Source organism: Zootoca vivipara, chromosome 4 (genome assembly GCF_963506605.1).
Source record: "Zootoca vivipara chromosome 4, rZooViv1.1, whole genome shotgun sequence".
Classification (NCBI taxonomy): Eukaryota; Metazoa; Chordata; class Lepidosauria; order Squamata; family Lacertidae; genus Zootoca; species Zootoca vivipara.
The window spans coordinates 72,729,944-72,750,658 of record NC_083279.1 but is presented as its reverse complement, the minus strand read 5'-3'; the positions used below and the strand labels follow the sequence as shown (position 1 = coordinate 72,750,658).

General features: G+C 43.0%; 1 protein-coding gene across 1 annotated transcript in view; it reads left to right on the top strand.

Moving 5' to 3' along the window:
• The window catches only part of LSAMP (limbic system associated membrane protein), a 445,759-nt gene that overhangs the window by 206,707 nt on the left and 218,337 nt on the right, over positions 1 to 20,715 (top strand). Inside the window, exon 2 of the mRNA XM_035114576.2 lies at positions 18,672 to 18,904. Within this exon, the coding sequence (XP_034970467.1) occupies positions 18,672 to 18,904 (233 nt within the window). The remainder of the gene's footprint in view (positions 1 to 18,671; positions 18,905 to 20,715) is intronic.

Below are 20,715 nucleotides of genomic sequence, written 5' to 3'. Positions count from 1 at the left end.
GCCCCCCTCCCTCTGTAGCAAGGGTGGGGAATATCAGGCCTGACAACCAGTTATGTCCCTCCAAGCCTCTATTTTCTGACCCTCAAAACCCTCCCCAGGCTATACCTCTCATTGGCTGACCACCTTTCCAAATGCCTTTGATCTAGGTGGCATGTATCCTTGAGTTGTCATAATGCCTATTCCTTCCCTGGACGGAGAGACGTGTTCATGCAATATGTGTTTGTAGAAACATCTGGCTTTGGTGCGATTGGAATGCAGCCTTCTATCCAAAGGTATCTATCAATCGCTCCTCCTGTTTTTGCTTCCTGAACACACCCATCTCTGCCAAAGGTTGTCCATGAGGGAATGCAGGCCTTGGGCTGAAAAGAGGTTCCCCATCCCTGCTCTGGATGGAACCTAGACTGTGTCACCAACTTCCAGGCACCATTACAGGCTGCCAAAATACCTGTACTTACATTGGGTTGTGTCAGGGTTGTTGCGACTACTCTTGAGTAACGACCCTCTGCATGCTTGTTTTTCAGAAGTTTTTATTAGTGCACATTATTTACAGTGAAGTGAGCGCTGGTTGCATGTCTTGTCAATCTGAATCAGAATCCGGCACTGCCCCCTTCCCCCTTCCGCGATTTGGACCAACATAAGAGCCTCGGGACAGTGAATCTCCTCCCTCTTCTCCTCCTCCTCAATTCTGGTGTTTGGGGGGGGGGAGTATCTGCGGTCTGCCTTATTCCTCTCCTCTCTCTCCTCTCTCTCCCTCTCCCCCTCTTCCTGCCTGTGGAGCAGGGGCTCTTGGATGTTGCCAGAGCCTAGGCACTCCCTTTCTGTCTCCTGACTTTCCTCATCCACCCCTTCGCTTTCCTGACTGCTTGGAGATGGGCTGCTTCTGATGAGGGGGGGGGCTGTTCTCTATAAGCCCTCCCCCTTACAGGTTGCATCCACCATTTGTTATACTCAGAGCAGAGCAAACCCAATGAAATTGATGGGCAAGTTTAATTTCAGTAAGTGTACCATAAGCAAAATTTAGTTGGGTACAATTCACGGTGTAAGTAATAAACTAATAGTCTTTTTTTTCTGAAAGCGTTGCTTGCACTCAGCTCCAGCTGTTGGACTGGAAGATAACGGCATGTGCACCACCAGTTTCCACGCATTGTTCACACTATGTCCTAGCTCTGTAGTCTTCAACTTTTCAGACTGAGGGAACACCTTGGAGTATAAAATACTTCAGGGCGGGGGGGGGTTCCTTTACCATATATTTGTATGGTGGTCATGCTGCTGTTGAGCATCACCACTTAGGTCAGGCTGTGAACCAGAAGTTGGTTCTGACCAACCGGATTAAGACCAGTGCCCTAGCTGGATTGGATGACTAGCCTTTTTAAGCCTCCCAAAGAGAGAGAGAAATTGGATTACTGGCATTAAGCTAAAGGGCACTTAATGGAGGTGTTTAAACCAGTGAAGGGGACTATGAAACGTGATCATTCCATCCTTTTACGTTGCCCCATAATAGTAGAACAAGAGGTCACCATGAGTGCTAATGGTAGCTTAATTTAGCTCATTTGAAAGATTTTTTTCCCCCCACAGCAGGTCGTGTATGAAATTTACACCCCCTCAGGAAGTCAGGGAGTGGGAGTCACTGTAAAAGGTTTTTTTAAAAAATAATAATAATGGGCTGCTTAATTTTGGGAGGGGAAACATTAGCATTGCTTTTATGACAGTGCCTCATGGAGTTTCTCATTCTGCTGAACTGCACAAATCCAATAAGAACACCATGCCAAACAGATGAAAGTGGTATACAAGCATTGGATATACATTCACTCAGGACAGAGATACGATTGTATGCCCCATGCAACATTTGTGCTTTGATCACATCTTCCCCCTCTTTACCTCCTTGGCCTTGTGCCCATATTAAGATGATGGCTCATTTGCATTTATCAGTCCAAAGAGGGATTTTTTTTACACTCAGTTCTTTGAAAGAAAGCAATTCCAGGGGTTCTCTCTCTCTCTCTCTCTCTCTCTCTCTCTCTCTCTCTCTCTCTCTCTCTCTCTCTCTCTGTATATATAAAGCAGAAGTATTTACTGGATTTTTAGTGAGAAAATTCTAGCATGAGCCCAAAAACCTACTGACACAGATGTACCTTATATCTGTACCTTCAGATCTTACCACCAGCTGCCTATCTATCTTGTTTGCCCTTTCTTTTTCCCCTGTTCCCTTTTTTTGCAGACTGCATTGGTATTCAAAACCATTTAAAACGTCATGGATGTTTTCCACCTCTTGTTATTTCCTCTTGTTGTCTTCTGCTGGCAATCTCACAAACCATCAGTGCCAGGAAGATCCTTCTACAGAAGCCTTTAATTGGCTGGCTGACATGTCAATTTCTTTCTATTTGGGTGGCGTGGGAGAGAGAGATTGCTCATCGACCAGTCAGACCTGGACATTCTAATGATGTCAGAGCTATACATTCCTGTGCTCTGTATGAACAGTGACTTCACACATCCATTTTTCTCCTGGTAGTACTCAAAGGAAAGTCCATACTCTTCTCCTCATGATGCTCTCACAGGTTTCACAGTTCTGAGCCTTATTCCCAGTATGAATTGCAACCCAATTGCAAGTGTCAGGTCCTTCTCTCAATTCTTTAAAGTGAGTAATGTATCACCCTAGCCTCCAGGATAGATTATATAGCTATATAGGTACTCTCTTTAGCACCTACAACAATAAGGCCCAAACTCAGTGCTTGGGCATACCAATCAATATAAACAAATTATTTAAATAATTAAAGGTTCCTATGAAGAAGAAGAAAATGCCCGTTCACTGCTCTGGCCTTGCCTCTTTCCAATCAGGTAATTCTTCCCCAACTCTGCACCAAGTGACAAGCAGATCACTCAGATATTCCTGGTGCAGAGATGCTGTGGACTTATGGTATATACCTTTTAGTGTAGGTTACACTGATCTGAATATGTAACCTTTGTCTGAATGTGCTGTTGCAGTTGGCTCCCTCTAGGTGCAGGCCGTGGGAGTATGCCAGATTACAGAAAAGACTGCCTGACAGTTCTTCCTAGGGCAACCATCTCAGAGGTTCCCGTGTGCTCCCAGTGGGGAGAGCCTTAAGCCAGTGGTGTCTACTCCAGCATTAATAACCCAACAAGGTGGAAACAAGCAAAAGAGTTTTCTGGTTCTTCTGAAAAATGAAGACCGCATAATATAAAATATTTTTGGCTGCAAGAGGACATGGAGTTATTGCACTCCTATCAGCTTCCATATAGGCAAGGACCAAATGCAAACAAATCCCAAACTGGGCATTGCTTTATTGGGGTAAGAAGAATAAGAAGAAAGAACAGAAACACCCATTGCCTTGTGTTCTCACACTATTCAAAGTTGGGAGGCTCACAACTCAATGTCTTCCCAGTGCCAGCTATCTGAGGCATCTATCTTTTCTCTCTCCTCGATTGGCTGCTAAAAGCTGTTTGATCAGGATGAGCTACCCTCTTAAGAAGTCTGAGACAGGTTTAGAGGCAAGTAAATGGGGCAGCTAGCATGGTGCACAGCTCTGACAGAACTTCACTGTGATATTCTGCATACTTCAAGTGGGCTCTGATGTGCATCACTCTTGAACAAGGTGTATGGATTACACTTTTTTAAAAAAAAAATTCCCCACAATCCACCTACATATGGAATTGCCAAAATGGTCCATAGCTGGAAAAGAATTGAAAACCTGGCCTGTTTTACACATGTCCCTTAGGCTCATGTTTGTCTGAGCCAATTGCTATGTTCTGAGCTGACTAGAAAAGCAAGGAGATTTCTTCTCAGTAATAAGATTGTACAAGGTTGTTGAAGCACTTAGTTCCTTCCATTGATGAGTATCTCTGCTCTACCATTTTATAATTTCCCAAATCAATACTCAAACCCAACAGAAAACTTCTGTGAACCATAACTCATTAAGCTTTAGTGCAACTTAAGACAAGGACCTTGCATGCATGAGGCCATCAAGCACTGATATTGACTCTCCGGGACATTTTTAAGGCTATTTATATCACAATAAAGTCTCTTTATTAGCTTCATCAATCAAGAAAAGGCCATGTTTTGGCCTGAAAATGACTTTGACTTAGTCTTGGCAAAGGAGAAGAATGAGGAATCCTGGGATCCATTATCTTCGGTCTCATTTGAAACAATCTAATTGCAACCATATGTAAGAATTTATGGCTGCTAAAATAAGTGGGAGAAACATTGCTAATTGTGGTGTTACCTTTATAATCAGAATGGCCTGTAGGTGCTGTGCAAGAAGTTACTGGATGGAAAGTGCCAACAACTACAGGTAGCTCAAACAAGATGGCACCCTTTTGCAATGAAAATAACTGTAATGTGATATATTGACTCAGAAAGCATTGGCTCAGCAAAATCTAGGTTCAAATCCTCGTCCATTGACAAAGCTCAGTGAGTGGGCTTAGGGCAGTAGTTGCCAAACTCTCTTCCCCACAAACCACTTGAAAATTGCTGATGGTCTTGGCTGACCCCTTCATTGTTTATCCACTTGTTGTATCAGTTGTAATGTGCTATGTCAGATGTTGTGTGATTTGTAATTCCATAGAATTCAAATTATGATTCAATAACATACCCTCCAACATTCATCAGCAGAATTTTGGGGCACATGTCAGCTGGCTCACTTGCACAGGACCATGGCACCAAATGACATGCAGGTCAGCTCACTGCCTCCCCTGCTGCAGCCCCTACCTGACAGCTGCTCACTCTCTTCCCTCCTCACTTGCTTTTTTCGCCCGCACTGCACCTCACACTGCCATGACTTTGGCAGCAGCAGAGAGGGGCTGGCAAGAGTGTCATGGGCATTTGCTGCTTCCACTCCGGTGGGGAAATGCTTCCCCCCAGACACAAGGGTTCTGCTTCACAAAGGTTCCCCTGCTAAGCACAATCGCCTGCTGCTCATTCTCCCTCCCATGCTAGGATTATATAAGGACCCAAAAGGAGGACTAAAATGCAGCTTTTTCAGTTTGGGAAAACACACATGCAGCAATCGATTGCCATAATTTAAAATGCTGGATCAAGAAAGACCTTCATCTTGGGGGCTCGTCTCCGCACTCTATAGCAAACACCACACAAACTCACACATAACATCTGCTGTTAATAAGCTTGGTACACGATGACCTGGTGTCCTTTGTTGCCAGTACCATCTGTTTTTAGCACTGCATCCGTCAGCATCTCTGGTGTGCATGCTGTCATTTGTGGATGACTATATTTAGTTTACATACCTTGATTAACAGGTGGTATCAAGCTGGCATTGCCCACTAGTTTCTATCAAGACCAGCAGAATGTACTTATTAGTATTCCAGTCCAGCAGCATCAATTTTCTTCTCTCCTTTTCCACCCTCCTTGCAGATTTCACACCTCAGGCTTTGCTTACCTGGGAGTAAGTTAATAGGAGCAGTTGTTCAGGTAAAGAGACAGCAGGTTGGCATCACTCGCAGGGGCCTCTGAGATTAAGCAATAATGCCAGAGCTTTAAAGTAGTTACAGATATTTGATAACTAATTGGTTGGGAAATCAATTTATTTTAATTACACCAGTTAAATAAAGCAGGGAGATAAAAAGACTTTGAATTCCTGTGGTGCTAAACCACTGTCAAGGGGAAAGTGAGTGTGCGAGAACCCATTATATCACTGCTTTTATGCCACCAGGGGCTTTTAAGTTGCTGAGAAGGCTTCTTATGAACGTAGCTATGCTCTTATCTCCCTGAGGTTTAGAATTAGAAATGCAAAGAGATTATTTCTGTAGCCTGTTGCAAACGTCTGCTGAGGAGTGGGAAGGTGAGACTATTGCAACCTTGTGTTAGCCAAGAAGTTCTCATCATTTTTCCACCCTGCTCTAGTCTTTTTTTCTGCTTAGGCCCTAAAATGCAATGAATTTGACAGGCCATCTGTCTGTGTGTTTCAGGGCGTGGGTGGGTGTACACATACATACATACACACATACATACACACAAAAACGTTTTTTTAAAAAAGGTATGAAAATCAGTCTAGTTACAACTTGTCAGCTCTGTTGAAGATTAAAACAGAAAGCTTCTTATAAAACCTGCAACACAATAAGATGCTTGTTTATAGTTATTATTCTTAAGATAGCCATGAATCAGCTTAGTATCAGGCCTCATCCATGTCCCTCTTCGAGAGATCAATTGATCCTTACAGCCTTTGCTTCCTTCTTCCCAAAGATCAGTTATAAATCAGTTCCTAACTATCATGCTGACAGTAAAAAAGAAAAGAAGAAAAGTCTTCCATCAAATAAACCCTGCCATTTCTTTTTTCTCTTCTGCTTATTTATTTATAACTGCATCTTCCTTTGGAAAGGCTCATTGTGGGTGCAGGGATGAAGGTGAGTTTAGATCAAAGCTCCCAAGAGACCTCATTCCCGGCATTCTTTCTCTCTCGTTTCCTGCCTCAAGCCCTTTTCAAATAATTCCCTCACACAGCCCACAGTGGACAAAAGTGACACATCCGTGACATGCAGAAAACTCAAAGATGCTAGAAGAGGAAAGAAAAAGTTTACTTTAGTTCTCTACTTAATATAAATGGCACGGAATCTCTTATAGTACACCTTATATACAGTACTAAGAAATATTAATCTCATCTATCTATCTATCTATCTATCTACAGTGGTACCTTGGGTTACAAACGCTTCAGGTTACAAACTCTGCTAACCCAGAAATAGTACCTCAGGTTAAGAACTTTGCTTCAGGATGAGAACAGAAATCGTGCTCCGGCGGCACGGCGGGAGCAGGAGGCCCCATTAGCTAAACTGGTGCTTCAGGTTAAGAACAGTTTCAGGTTAAGAACGGACCTCTGGAACAAATTAAGTTCTTAACCAGAGGTACTACTCTATCTATCTATCTATCTATCATCTCCCAAGAGAGAGAGAGAGAGAGAGAGAGAGAGAGAGAGAGAGAGAGAGAGAGAGAGAGAGAAAGAAATGGAGAAATTGAAGACACTCAAAACCAGGCACCTGATGTGGCTACCTCCCTTTGCCTAAAGGCAGAGGTAGCATTGTCCATCCCTTTGTGTTTAGACCTAGACCTTTGTATACATTCTTGATTCTTTCTCAGATTCTTCTTGCTTTAAACTTGTTAGCATGGTACCTCCAAACAGGTTGAAGTTTTTGCTTACCCAAACCTACACATACTTAGAAATCTTAAACTTTCCTTTCAACTCAGCTCTGCTGCAGCTCTTTCACGCTTCCTGCCCCACTATATTTGTTAGTTCACAGAAAGAAAAGCAAACTACTGTACCTTCCTGTAAATGAGGCACCCTAAACAGAACAGAGGCATTGTGGATGAGTTTTGTGTGTGTGGTGATCATTATTGTTAAAATGAATAGAAGCAGAACAGCTGAGAGCGAATCTGCCACTTGGTGCCTTTCTTGATGAGCATCATTTGCTGGTGGTATTTCAGAGCTGGCCTTAGATATGGAAATGAGACTGTGCATGTGTGTCTTGCTCAGAAAGCTGTTCTTATCTTTCAAGTAGGAGCAATATATGTGAAGCAATGCAGGTAGGTTAAGCGCATCAGGAGATTTGTCAGTGCTAGACTTTTCTTTACATTTCCCTGTTTTTCAACAACCAGAGCAGTACGCACACTAAGAACAATAGCAGTGATGGATATAAGAAGGCCTCACTTTCCATTCTGTGCCATAGCCATCACATGCAGCACTGTTTCCAACCTGCTGCACTTCATCTTCCATCAAAAAAAGATGTTGTCTCTTTGCCCACTGTGGTGAAATTATGTTGCCATTACATTCCTCCTCATTAATTTCAGTGCAAAGAAAACATGGTGTATAGTTTGAGGACTGAAAGCAAGAACAACATCAAATACCAAGCATATTCACTGGATTGATTTCCATTCCAGACATGGGATTGATAACTGATAACAGGCAATTTCTATTCCTGTTTTTATTTCTGTACGAATTCTGTGGCCTCCCTAATGGCAAGTGCTTATATATTCACTACTATGTCAATATGTCTTCCATCTTTGGCTCCTCCAGCAGAGCGCCAAAAAAATATAAAGTCACTGCATTTATAAAAGAATATTAGTGGTGAGATGTATTCTGCTACCAACACATAGAGATGGGCTTACCACCAACTTTTGTGGGATAACCAGCCTCATATAACCAACATGCTTGAGTCTAATTAAAGTATGAAGGAGTTAAAATCATAAGAGTGCCCTGCCAGGCTTAGCTCACCTTGGGAGGGACTAAGTAATCAGCACTTTGTTCCCCTTTATTCCACCTGAGAAGTTCAGTGTGTGAGAAGGCCTGAGCTCGTTGCTGCAACTCAGACCACATGGCTATTACAAGCCAAGCTGAAGTTCCTATACCAATAATTTAGGAACTTCCACCACTGTATCTATGTCATGTTTTACTACCTATGCAACCTTTTCCTGAATGCTGTATGGAAAAGTACATGAATCTGACCTTTGAAGAATTTGTAGGTAAACCAATTTTTAACTTACCAAATAAATGTTTGGTCTTCTCCTATGCTGGGGGAAGAGGGAAATTTTGGATCTCACAAGGGCAAATTTTGAAGGTCTAACAATCTATATGTCCATGTTTACCTTTGCTGCATATTTTGTGGTTTTAAATCTGCTGAGGTTCTCTCACCAAAGAGTACTTGCCCCAAATCTTGATCTTTGCATCCAGGAGGTGTGTGTGTGTGTGTGTGTGTGTGTGTGTGTGTGTGCGCGCACACACACACACACACACATGTACACACACACATACTTGCACCAAGACTTTTTTATCCTGTGCCTGTGACAGCTGCATGAGAAACAACAGGCAGGGGTGAACAAAGGCGTCGTGACACACGGGGCGGGGCATCAGTACGTACAGCGCATGTGCGGCACCGCTACATACAATGCATGCGCTATACATAGCAACGCCGCACATGCGCTGTACATAGCAGTTTGCCAGCGCCACCGCTCCAGCACCGTACAGACGGTGCCGGGATCCTCTGCTCGTGGCTGTAGCGGCGACAGAGGGATCCCACCGCTGTCTGTATGGCGCTGGCGGCAAACCGCTATGTACAGCGTATGTGCAGCATCGTTACGTACAGCGCATGCATGCGACACCCCACCTGCACTGTAATAGTGGTTTGCCACTGGTGCCGGGATCCTCTGCTCATGGCTGCAGCCATGAACGGAGGATCCTCCATATGCTGCACCCCCCGCTCACCCACCCACCCCGCCCCATTGCAACGCCACTGGCAACAGGGCAATGGATGCAGCTTTTTTCATCACTGCATCTCCATGCTGGATACTTCTGTACTTGTTATGCTGCTATCTGTTATGCACCCTGAGAAAGCCCACATATAGGAAAATATGCAAGGGTGTTTCAGCAGCATAAGCAATATAAGTTAAAGGTAAAGGGACCCCTGACTGTTAGGTCGAGTCCCAGACGACTCCGGGGTTGTGGCACTCACCTCACTTTACTGGCCGAGGGAGCCGGCGTTTGTCTGCAGACAGCTTCTGGGACATGTGGCGAACCAGAGCAGCGCACGGAAACTCTGTTTACCTTCCTGTCAGAGCGTTACCTATTTATCTACTTGCACTTGATGTGCTTTCAAACTGCTAGGTTGGCAGGGGCAGGGACCAAGCAACGGGAGCTCACCCCGTCATGGGGATTTGAACTGCCGACCTTCTGATCAGCAAGCCCTAGGCTCTGTGGTTTAGACCACAGCGCCACCCACGTCCCAATATATAAGCAATATATGTGCTTATTATTACACAGAGATAAGTTAAAAGTGGGAAATGTGTTGCATATGAAGATGAAACCGCTATAATAACATTGACTGATTGAGAAGCAAACCTATTAATGTTATGGATCAGTTTTTATCATCTCTGATGAATTAATTTTTTATTCTGTGCCTTGCTTTGCTGATGTCTTTCTTCATTGATCATTCCTGTGTTTGTAGAATGCTATTTGGGTGTGGGAGAAGCAAGGCAGGAAGCTTTGAAGTTCTCTCTCACACGCACACATTTTTGCTGCTTCTTTCTCTTTTTCACCTGTTCAGAGTCTCTTGCCCTCATTTTCCTCCCCTTATTCTCTATTCCTTTCAGAATTTGTCTTTACATTACTAAGCTATGACTTTAACTAAATCTTCAGTAGCTCCATCAGGTGCCTTGATACCGCTTCTCCCCACCCTTTCTTTCACTGTGATCTATTACTGTTTTGCTCCATCTGTCTGATTGTCATTTTGCATTTTAACTGGGTTTAAGGGTATCAGGTGCTATAGTTCTCTGATATAACACAGAATGTTTCATATAGCCTAGGCAGGCTTGATAATTAGCAAGCATTAAAGAGTTCCAGCCAAACTTCCCCTCCTTCTCTCTCCCCCCTCCCACCCAAATGTCCTTCAAAACAAGCATTCAAACAATTGTGGTTTAAGAACTGAGTTGTTGTTGTTTCAAAAAACCTTTTCATAATTGATCTATTTTCATGTTTAAAAAATATTTTCCATAATTGATCTGTTTCATAAAATACTAAATATTGTTCTATGCATTTCTACTTCAATGTAAAACCCACTATGTTCAAAGGGACTTACTCCCAGGTAAAGGGCATAGGAGTGCAGCCCTGAATTCTGAAGTCATGATCTCATTAGGGTTGACAGAGGACGAGATGGTTGGACAGTGTTCTCGAAGCTACCAACATGGGTTTGACCAAACTGTGGGAGGCAGTGCAAGACAGGAGTGCCTGGCGTGCTCTGGTCCATGGGGTCATGAAGAGTCGGACACGTCTAAATGACTAAACAACAACAACAATGTACCCATTTTATTAGGGATGGGCATTCCCCTTCAATCCCTCATGGAATGAATCCAGTAAAAATCAGATGGTTAACTTTAAGTAACTACCATCCATAAATTGTATTCAGATTTTAGACATTCATAACTTAATCCAGGTGTCTTGTTGGAGGAGCCTTGAGCTCTTAGATAATATGTGATAATAGAAGACAGGTAGTCCAGCAACATTGCTGAAGCCAAGCAGGTGTAGGTCTGGATATGAGAATCTAGAACTTTGACACGAAATAGAAATGCAGTGGAGGGTAAACACTGTTGCCTCATCTGCTATGACATTCCCTGCCATCCCCATACCAGTATTCAAAGGAATCCCTTATACATAAATAGTAACAATGGACATGGGTGTCTATTGCTGTTTTGTATCAATTTTTCATTTTGATTGGGGTGGGGAACCTATGGCCCTGTACATGTTCCTGCACTACATCTCCCATCACCCTGACCACCGGCCATGCTGGCTGGGGCTGATGGGAGTTGTAGTCCAACAACAGCCAGAGGGCTATATGTTCCCCACCCCTGATCTTGATAATCACTGTCTTGAATAGAGAGAGGAATGTTCTTCATAAATAAAATAGGATTGCATTTTTGCTGTGGTTTTTCTTTGCCGTTGTTCCCCCAAATGCATCCCTTTATTTTATGCTCCAAGTCCTCTGGCATTGGTATAATGTTTTATTTGTCTTTTGAAGCCTTGAAGTTGTATTTGTCTTTAGAAACCTTCCACATTTTATTTATTTTTTGCACCATGCTTGCTTCAGGGTTAAATATGAACACAGCCTGGCAAACAGTTTGTTGTTCTTGGTCTCAGTAATATTTGGCCACTCTTGTGCAGCTATTTGCTTGGCTTAAGGAGCCAAAGAATTATAGAGTTCAGGAACCTCCTAGGGAAGTTTAATGTATCTCATTGGTGGTAGTTGGTGGGTGCAACAGGTCTGCCTGTTGTGTATCCATGAATTTTTTTTTGCTCTACAAGATTCAAACAAACATCCATACATCAGTGCAGAAATCTAACAATCCACTTTATTCCTCTGCCATGTACCAATGCAATTCCATAGCTGCCAAGTTATCCCTTTTTTACAGGGATTTTCCCTCATGCTGAATAGGCTTCCTCGCGAGAAAAGCGAAAACTTGGCAGCTATGCAATTCTAGAAAAGAGGTTTTCTTTGCAGAGAGAAATAACAATGGCAGGCTAGGATTTTGATGGCAGCCTCATGACCCATGTTGGAATGGGATGTTCTGTTTTCAAGAGGGAGTGTTTCTGTCCAAGAAGCACTTGGACAACCACTTTCCTCCCATGTCTCCTGTAGAGGAAATTTTCTCAGCCCTCCCTCCCTCCCATAGTTTAGAGGCTCCCACTGGGGCTAGCTGCTTGGTTAATAGGGCCAGAAATAAATTTTATTGTCATCTTTCTCTCAGGGAGAACTACACCACAATAGAAATCTGAGTCACCCAGGGGAACTGAATGTTGAAAGATTCAAGACTAGCAAAATAAAGTACTTCTGATAGTTAAATCAAGGAATTCTCTCCCATAAGATGTATGGGACTTGAATGCCTTTAAAAGAGGATTAGACGACTTGATGGGGGGGGGGCACAGCTATCAATGGCTACCAGCATGCCTCTGACTGCTGGTGGCTGAGGGACCACAACCAGGGAAGAATGCACCCATTCCGGCCACTGGATGATACCTAGGTCAGCTTTTGTCAACCTGGTGTCCCTCCAGATGTCTTCGACTACAACTCTCATCAGCCTTGGCCAGCACTTTGTTGCTAAATTTGATTTTTTTTTACCTGCTTTTTAATGTATTGAGGTATTTTAGGCATTACGACGTGGCAGCTTATTTATGCTGATCGTTGTCTAGCAATGTTTTGTTGTAGTTGTTGATAGTGATTTTTTCTGTTTTATTTTTATCTGCTGGTATTTTGAGAGTTAATGTTATTGTGCAATATTATATACTAAATGGATTGTGGACTGTTACTGTATTTGATATAAGTTGTTTATTTAAAAGTCATTTTTTAATTATGACTTATTTACAGTGCTTTTTTTTCTGGGAGTACTTAAAGGTAGGCAGTACCGGGGCATTTTTTTTTCAAATGTCAAATCTGTGGCACTTACAGTAACAACTTCCTGGTGACTACCAGCACCTTTTTTTTTCTTTTAAAAAATACCCTGCTTATTTGCATTGGATCGGATTGTTGTAGGCTGTGGGATCTTTGTTGTATGATGTTTGTTTCTACAGCTTGTAAACCTCCTTGTGTGTAGAAAGGTGGCACATAAATCAAAAGTGAAGCAAAATGGGAAAATACAGTCATACCTCAGTTTAAGTATGCTTCGGTTTGAGTACTTTCAGTTTAAGTACTCCAGGGACCCGTCTGGAACGGATTAATCCACTTTCCAATACTTTCAATGGGAAAGTTCGCTTCAGGTTAAGTACAGACTTCCAGAATCAATTGTGTACTTAAACCAAGGTACCACTGTAGTGTGCCCAGGTCCTGCTGGATGGCTTCTGATTTGCCACTGTGAAAGCAGGATGCTGGACTAAATGGGTCCTTGGCCTGATCCAGCAGTACTCTTCTTACATTCTGATGAAAAGAAACCATCTTTGTTTGCTTTGCTGTGATGTCGTTCCTCCCCTGCCCCTTTCTGTTTTGTGTCTAACAACAGCATTTGCTTTCCAGGATAACACTTTATAACACTTTAGAGAATTTGCCTGGTTTGTTTACTCTGGCTGCCAGGAGTCGGCATTGCTTTGCATTGAACAAGCAGCATTTGATCCCATTTTATTTCCCTTTCTGCCATTTTGCTGCTGGCTCTGGAGGTGGCAGGGGGCTAGAATGGGTGGCAGGGGAAGTTGTTAGTTGAATCCTGCAAATTCATGTGAAATGGCAAGATTACAGCTGGCTCGTCAGCACTTGTGGTGGTGTGATCCTTAAGGGAAGGCAGGCTTTGTTTGGAGACTTTAGCAGGTTGCAGTGCTTTCAGAAAGAGGCAGCTTACATTTGCAGGAGAAAAATGCACCCCACTCCTTTCAAACTATTTTTAAATGCTTTCCTCCTTTGTGCCAAGATTTCAGGTGTGTCTCCCTGTGTGTGTTTTAATCACTAAGGTATACCTCCAACTGTATCTATTTATGAAATGCATAGCTCAGTTGGTTATAGAGTAGTGCTGATAACACCAAGGCTGCAGGTTCGATCCCTATATGGGACGGCTGAATATTCCTGCATTGCAGGGGGTTGGACTAGATGGTCCTCAGGGTCCCTTCCAACTACAATTCATTCTATGATTCTATGAAACATTCAGTGTCAGAATCGGATTCTACTGCGTCTTGAAATTTTACCTAAATCATTAACATATTTGACGATTGTACCTGGTGTAGTCAGCGGCGGAGCTTCATGCTCCGTCACCGGGGGCGGAGGGCAGGCACGCTGCTCCCAGGGACGTGGTGCACGTTCTGGGGGCAGGACGCAACACGCATTTTGGGGGTGAGGAACACTGCACACATGGGCGGGGTGCGTGTTTTGGGGGCGGGGCAGGCAGCCGCAATGGCGCCCCTGGGATCGCACCGCCCCTATCTTCCTACACCCCTGGGTGTAGTACTGTCTGTCTTAACTGAGCTGGCCTTTACGACGTTGCTATCGTATACTGAATATGAGTCATACTTAGCACCAAAAGACATGCTGGCTTTTGGCACTAATGTGACTGTCATCAATACATGTGGACTGTTCCATTAAAGAACTGAAATATATTTTGGGTCTGAGTGTCTGTAGACATTAAGTCACCCATAAATATATTTTGTTCAGAAAAAGTAGATATCTTGATACAGATTTATGTAAAAGCATTCATACAAAGGATGGATATCTTCTCCAATAACCTTAAGTTATGCTGCCAATTACAGCTGTGTAAAATGTATACTAGGAAATGTTCAGATGTAATTATTGTTATGTTCATTGATCCTTAATAAACATTTATAGTTGCTTGAAATCAGATGGGTGCTATGCAGTGGCTGTCTGGACATCAACTAACTTGCCAGTTAATATTCTGTTAGTATTGAATTAACACTTATTACCCTCTGTTTGAGCAACTTGGTGCAAATCTTTATTAAGGTGTGATCGTAGGGCAAAGTGATACGCAAAATAATGTATATACTTGGAATTTTCACATCTGGCTGTTGATTTCATCCACACCCAGTTTAAAGGGAAAAAACCTGTTTATCTTATTGCACAAGCTGCCAAGGAATTAATAAACGCTTTGGAGAAACTCAGTGAAGTCCTCCTCTACCACAACTGTATGCACAAGTGAGGGCTGAATAAGCTCTGTGCATGGACTGGGACTGGTTTTCCATGCAGGTTCTCTGGGTGGTGCTCTTTTTTTTACTGACGATGGATGGTTATGCTTCTGCCTTTGGTCAGTAGCATGGAGAGTTAGTGTGTTATATTGGATATAAACTCGGGTTGAACATACTGAAGCTTACTGGGTGAACTTGGGCGAGTCACTATCTCTTGCCAGATTGTTGTGCAGGTGTCTCTTCCCATGATATTTTCACACCTTTTCATGATTAGAGATCAGATTTGCATCCAGCAATGCTGAAGAGAGCAAATAGAGACTTGTTTGCCAGTGGGGACAACAGGGAAAGGAGGCTGTGAATGTTTTAGCAAAGCAGTGATCTGCGTTCTCAGTATATGGATCAGACCTACATTCAGTTTGAAGAACTCTGTAAATGTCTGACTTTCCCCCCAAGAAACCATTTGAAACCCTACTGCCAAATAGTTTTCTTATCTTTAGGTTCCAATCTTCATTCTTCTGCTCTCAAAATACACTTGTGTGAATAGAGCCGACAAAAGGTGAGAGAACAACAGCCCTGGAGACTGGAGGCTTTTATTTAGTTACACAGAACAAGAAATACAGAGCAAGTGAAATGTCTCTTCCTATTCCGTTCATCGTTAAAAAAATATTGAGAGCAAGTTTTCAAACTAGCCTATGGAACTTAAATCAAGGCACAGAGCAAAATAATCACAATGAATAAAAATAGATATTATATGTCTGGCATTTATGTATTTTTGGTTGAATGAGCTGCCTTTTAAAAGACAGAAAACAGAATAGCAGATGCTGTACCATTGAACTATGACCCTCAATCAGAAAAAGGGTTAAGGACTTGGGTTAGACTCGAGACAAAATAGCAAAGGGGAAATATGCATCAAGTGAGATATAGAGACAAACTAAAGGGTTCTCCTCCAAGCCAGTAGAAGTATCCATTGACCTAGGAAACATCAGGAACAAGCTGCATTGAGGCTTGTTTACCATTAAAAAAAGGGCAGGGCATAAATGTTGAGAAAAATGCATACATGCATGTCCTACAGCTCCTGGTGGCAACAGATACTCCTCTGCATGCCTGTGAGAACATTCAGAACTTTTAAGTTTGAGTTCTGCAGCAGCAGCCATATTTATTCATTTATTAAATTTATATCCAGTGCTTTTTTTCTTTTAAAAAATGTTTAGGGGAACTCTCATTTCCCTACTCATATTGAAATACTGCCCTTCAATGAGGCCAAACTTAGATTCAGAAAAAAAGCACTGCTTATATCCCAGGGAGTTTAAGGTGGTATACATCTTTTTCCACTTCCTGGTTTGTTTGTTTGTTTGTTTTTCTAAATCAACAACCCTGTGAGGTAGGTCATATTGAGAAGCAATGACTGTCCCATGGTCACCAAGTGAATGCCAGGACTCCTTTTCTGGAGAACCATCAAATCTAGATGCCGCTAGTGGCAGCTTAATTCAGGCCTGATCCAAATCACACCTAAATTATTCTAATTTTCTAGTTGGGCCCAGTCTGAACCAGGTGCATACAAGTTCACACACCTTTGCTCTAGGCCACTGCTCTATATAATATGTAGAACTGTTATTCACATGTTTTCTTCAAACTGCATGGAGAGTTTCCACACCAACGCAACACACTCCTCAGCCTCACCTGGTTTCTAATATTGATTGCAAACCTTGTCACTTCTGCAAAGAGCATGTGTACTGTACATTGCAGTCAGGGCTAAATGAAGGTTCGAAAGGCAGAAGAGCTGTATATTTTACTGTTGCATTCCAAATTGCATTTATGCGCTTTGAGTACTCCGCATGCTCCTCCTTCAAAGCAATGGTGGAAATGTGTTAGGCAGTTTGAAATGCTTCTGTAAACAAAAACACACCATTGTTTCCCATCTGCTTCTTTTTAGCGCTGCCTCTCATTGTTGACCATGGCGGAAAGCAGAGGGAAATGTTAGTGAAATGATCATCTTGCCTGGGAATAATTGATATTAGGTAGCGCAAATTTGATGGAGCTCCCTAGCAGCAGTTATTCCAGATTAATTCCTCTGGAGGAAAAGGGCTGCGAGGTTCTATGTATAGCCCCTTGGGTCAACTTCATCCTTTAGATGCAGCTGGGCCTGACTTTCTGAGAGCTTTGTTATTCTTTTACATAAAAGAACTGAATGACTAATGTAGCCTGCAAGGGCTGTCAGTCCACCCTCCTGCTAGCAGATACCCCACTGCTATCGACAGCTGCAACTAGGGGCATGCCAGGTGGCAAACCGCACTGTGTTTCTGTCTGCCCTACATCTCCACCCTCCTTCCTCTCACCTCTGTATCACCTGGTTTTTCTAAGGACATTTAGGCAAGCACAATGGAAGGTTGCTAAAAACAGATCAGAATTCTCGTACCGTTTAGGCAGCGACTACACCGTATGGAGATCTGCTGTTGGCTAGGGGGCAGGCAGCAGCAAGTTTCCAGGAAAGATTAAAATGTCTAGTATAGCAATGGGCAAGAAAGGGGGTGGATAACACACAACTCTAATGCCAAAAGGAGCTGGCGGGAGCCAGAACTGGAGAATAAATGCATAATGTAACAGCTGCATTCCTATAACATACAGAAAGTGCAGTTCATAGCCCTGACCTCTCGCTCCTTAAGCTTGCAGGGGGCTGGAGATATTTTGAGTCTGCTCTGCATCCAGCATTTAGGTACATATGGGGGGGGAAATAAAAAGACTTTCACTTTATGTTCTCACTATTGGCAATGTCAGAGAGAAGCTTGTAGCCTGGAGATAAACAGTGCAGAGAACTTAAGAAGAGTTCCTGAACTCTCTTTAAAAAGCAGGGAGGGGGAGAATAGGGAGGGAAATAGTTATTCACCCATTTGGGGGACTTTTCTTGCCATTGCACAAAATAGGTAGTTTTAAAAAGAGTAATATATTGTAAACTTTTGAACCATACAGAGGTTCCTCTGTAGAGAAAGCGTAAGATGGCATGTCATGAATTCAGATTGCGTGAACCAGGGATGGGAAACCTGTAGCCCTCCAGATGTTGTTGGACATAGTATATGGACAGCAAGTGGAACTAAAAGTTTAAAAAAATATGGGTTCATATCACATCACTTGTGTGGATGCCTCTCACTGACAAGTTGTTTCCAGCCAGGTTTCATACCCTGGAAAAGGAAATTTTACTGACCTGGACAGATCTGTAGCCCAATACAAGCATGGTTTGTTTGTTTGTTTGTTTTTTTTAAAAAAGAACTATAAAATATACTATAGTAACAATTGTAGTGGATTTTTGTGTGGATGTGTTTGTGCCTCAGGGAGTGTTTGGATGTATGGAGAGTATTACAGGCTCTATATCAGGCACCCCCAAACTTCAGCCATCCAGATGTTTTGGACTGCAATTCCCATCATCCCTGACCACTCATCCTCTTAGCTAGGGATCATGGGAGTTGTAGGCCAAAACATCTGGAGGGCCGCAGTTTGGGGGTGCCTGCTCTATATGCAGAAGACTTCTTTGATACCAATATCTGTCTTTTTCATCCCATGCAGGTGTTTTATAGAAGACAAAAGCTCCAAGGTGGCCTGGTTAAATCGTTCCGGCATCATTTTTGCTGGACAAGACAAGTGGTCTCTGGACCCCCGAGTAGAGCTCCAACAACTTTCTCTTCTGGAATACAGCCTCCGGATTCAGAAAGTGGATGTCTATGATGAGGGATCATACACATGCTCAGTGCAAACACTGCACCACCCCAAGACTTCACAGGTTTATTTGATCGTTCAAGGTAAGAAATCATGGCAGGCGGTCAGTGGCGGACCTACATTTTGGGGGCCCTGGAGCTTGAAATGATATGGGGGCCCCTTTGTAACCCACAATGAGGTCTGGGTAACCACTGTTATCTTCTTCAATTGGGGTTTTCCATGACAGATCACCACATTTAAAAAACCCAGCAACTTGGATTTTGATTAAAATTGTTGTATTGGATTATTTCACATGCCAAAGTCACTGGTATGAATTAAAAAATCATTTGCGCCATAGTTAATGAAGGGGTTGAAAATTAGGGGAGATTAGGGAAATATTATATACATGCTTGATGCACTTTTTCAAGTAGTCCTTAAAAGCATTGTGGACTAAAGCCACTTCCGGGGGCCCTCCAGGATTAGGGGCCCTGAATCTTAAGCTTCATTCGTTTTATGGTAGATCCGTCCCTGCTGGTGGTGAGACAGAACTTGTTGAGGGGAGAACTCTAGCTACTAACCATAATACCCAGGATTGCTTTGATGCTCATGGCTGGATCTTGACACATCAAAGAAGCAATTCAGTTAAGTGTGTTGTAAACTCAAACAGGGAAATCCGGAAGGGAAAGATAGGACTCCACAGCGCCATCTGGTGTCACAGTGTTATATCGCATATACCGTATGTGCCTGAATATAAGCCTCACCTTTTTTCCAGTTCTGACCGTGAAAAGTTAAAGTGCGGCTTAAATTCGCGACCTTACAAAAATTGGCTTTTATGATATCGCTGCTGAAACAGACATACGGTAAAACGGAATGAGTGTGAGTGCCTGCAGAATTTTAAGTGAATGGCTTATATTCGGGTATTGTCTTTTTTTCATTTACCCCCTTGAATTTTAAAGGTGCGGTTTATATTCAGGTGTGGCTTATATTCGGGTCAATACGGTACAATGCATATAAAACAGGTTTTTTTTTACCAATCCAGCTGAGTCCCATGTTTATCTGACTTTCATCTGAGAATTAATAGTAGTAGATGCTTATTGCTATTGTACTTGTGATCTTACTGGTAATATTTGACCGAAGTCAGGCAGTTTGAATTAGTCACATTAAAGAAACACAGTCCAGGGCCGGCCCTATGGCCAGGCTGGGTGGCGCAGGGTGCCAGGGCGCCTGCCCGCCCGCCACAGAGTTGTGCCTGTCCACCCGCCACAGAGCTGCGCCCCCAGCCGCGCAGCTCCACCCGCCCACCACGCTGGGAAACGGGGCGGGGCGGGGCACCGGGGGGAATCCGTCACACCACGGCGCCAGGGCGCCAAATATACTTAAGACGGCCCCGACACAGTCATTCATTTATTTTGATTTTAGATTGCCAGGTGTAAAGTGTATACCATTCTCAGTGTTAGAAACTGAGATATGAAAGCTAGGTGCTAAATGGCACCTTAAACCTAGGTTATGGGCGCAACAATGGAATGTCTAGGTGCGCTTTTTTATAACAAGAATACAAAGCTGAAAATGAATGAACAGCAGCTAAAATATTATGCTAAATTTTCACATGGTCTAGTCTTTTACCCTAGCCCATCACCCTAATATTCTTAAGAGGGTCTCTTCTCCAGTCTTTGGAGAGTTGGCTGGAAGTGGGGAGGCAGAAAAAGTTCCTCCTTTCCTTCCTTTCAGTTTTAATCTGAAATCTTAGGTGTAGCACTGCACCCAGAACTCGAAACTGCTTGCACTAATGAAATTCCCTGTTGCAAATGTGCCTAGAACAATAGAGGTTTTGAACACTGACAAGTCACTAGTCATTCTTAATATCTGATTAAACAAGGTTTCCAAGGGCACCACAGTACCTGCAGTCTACAGTACA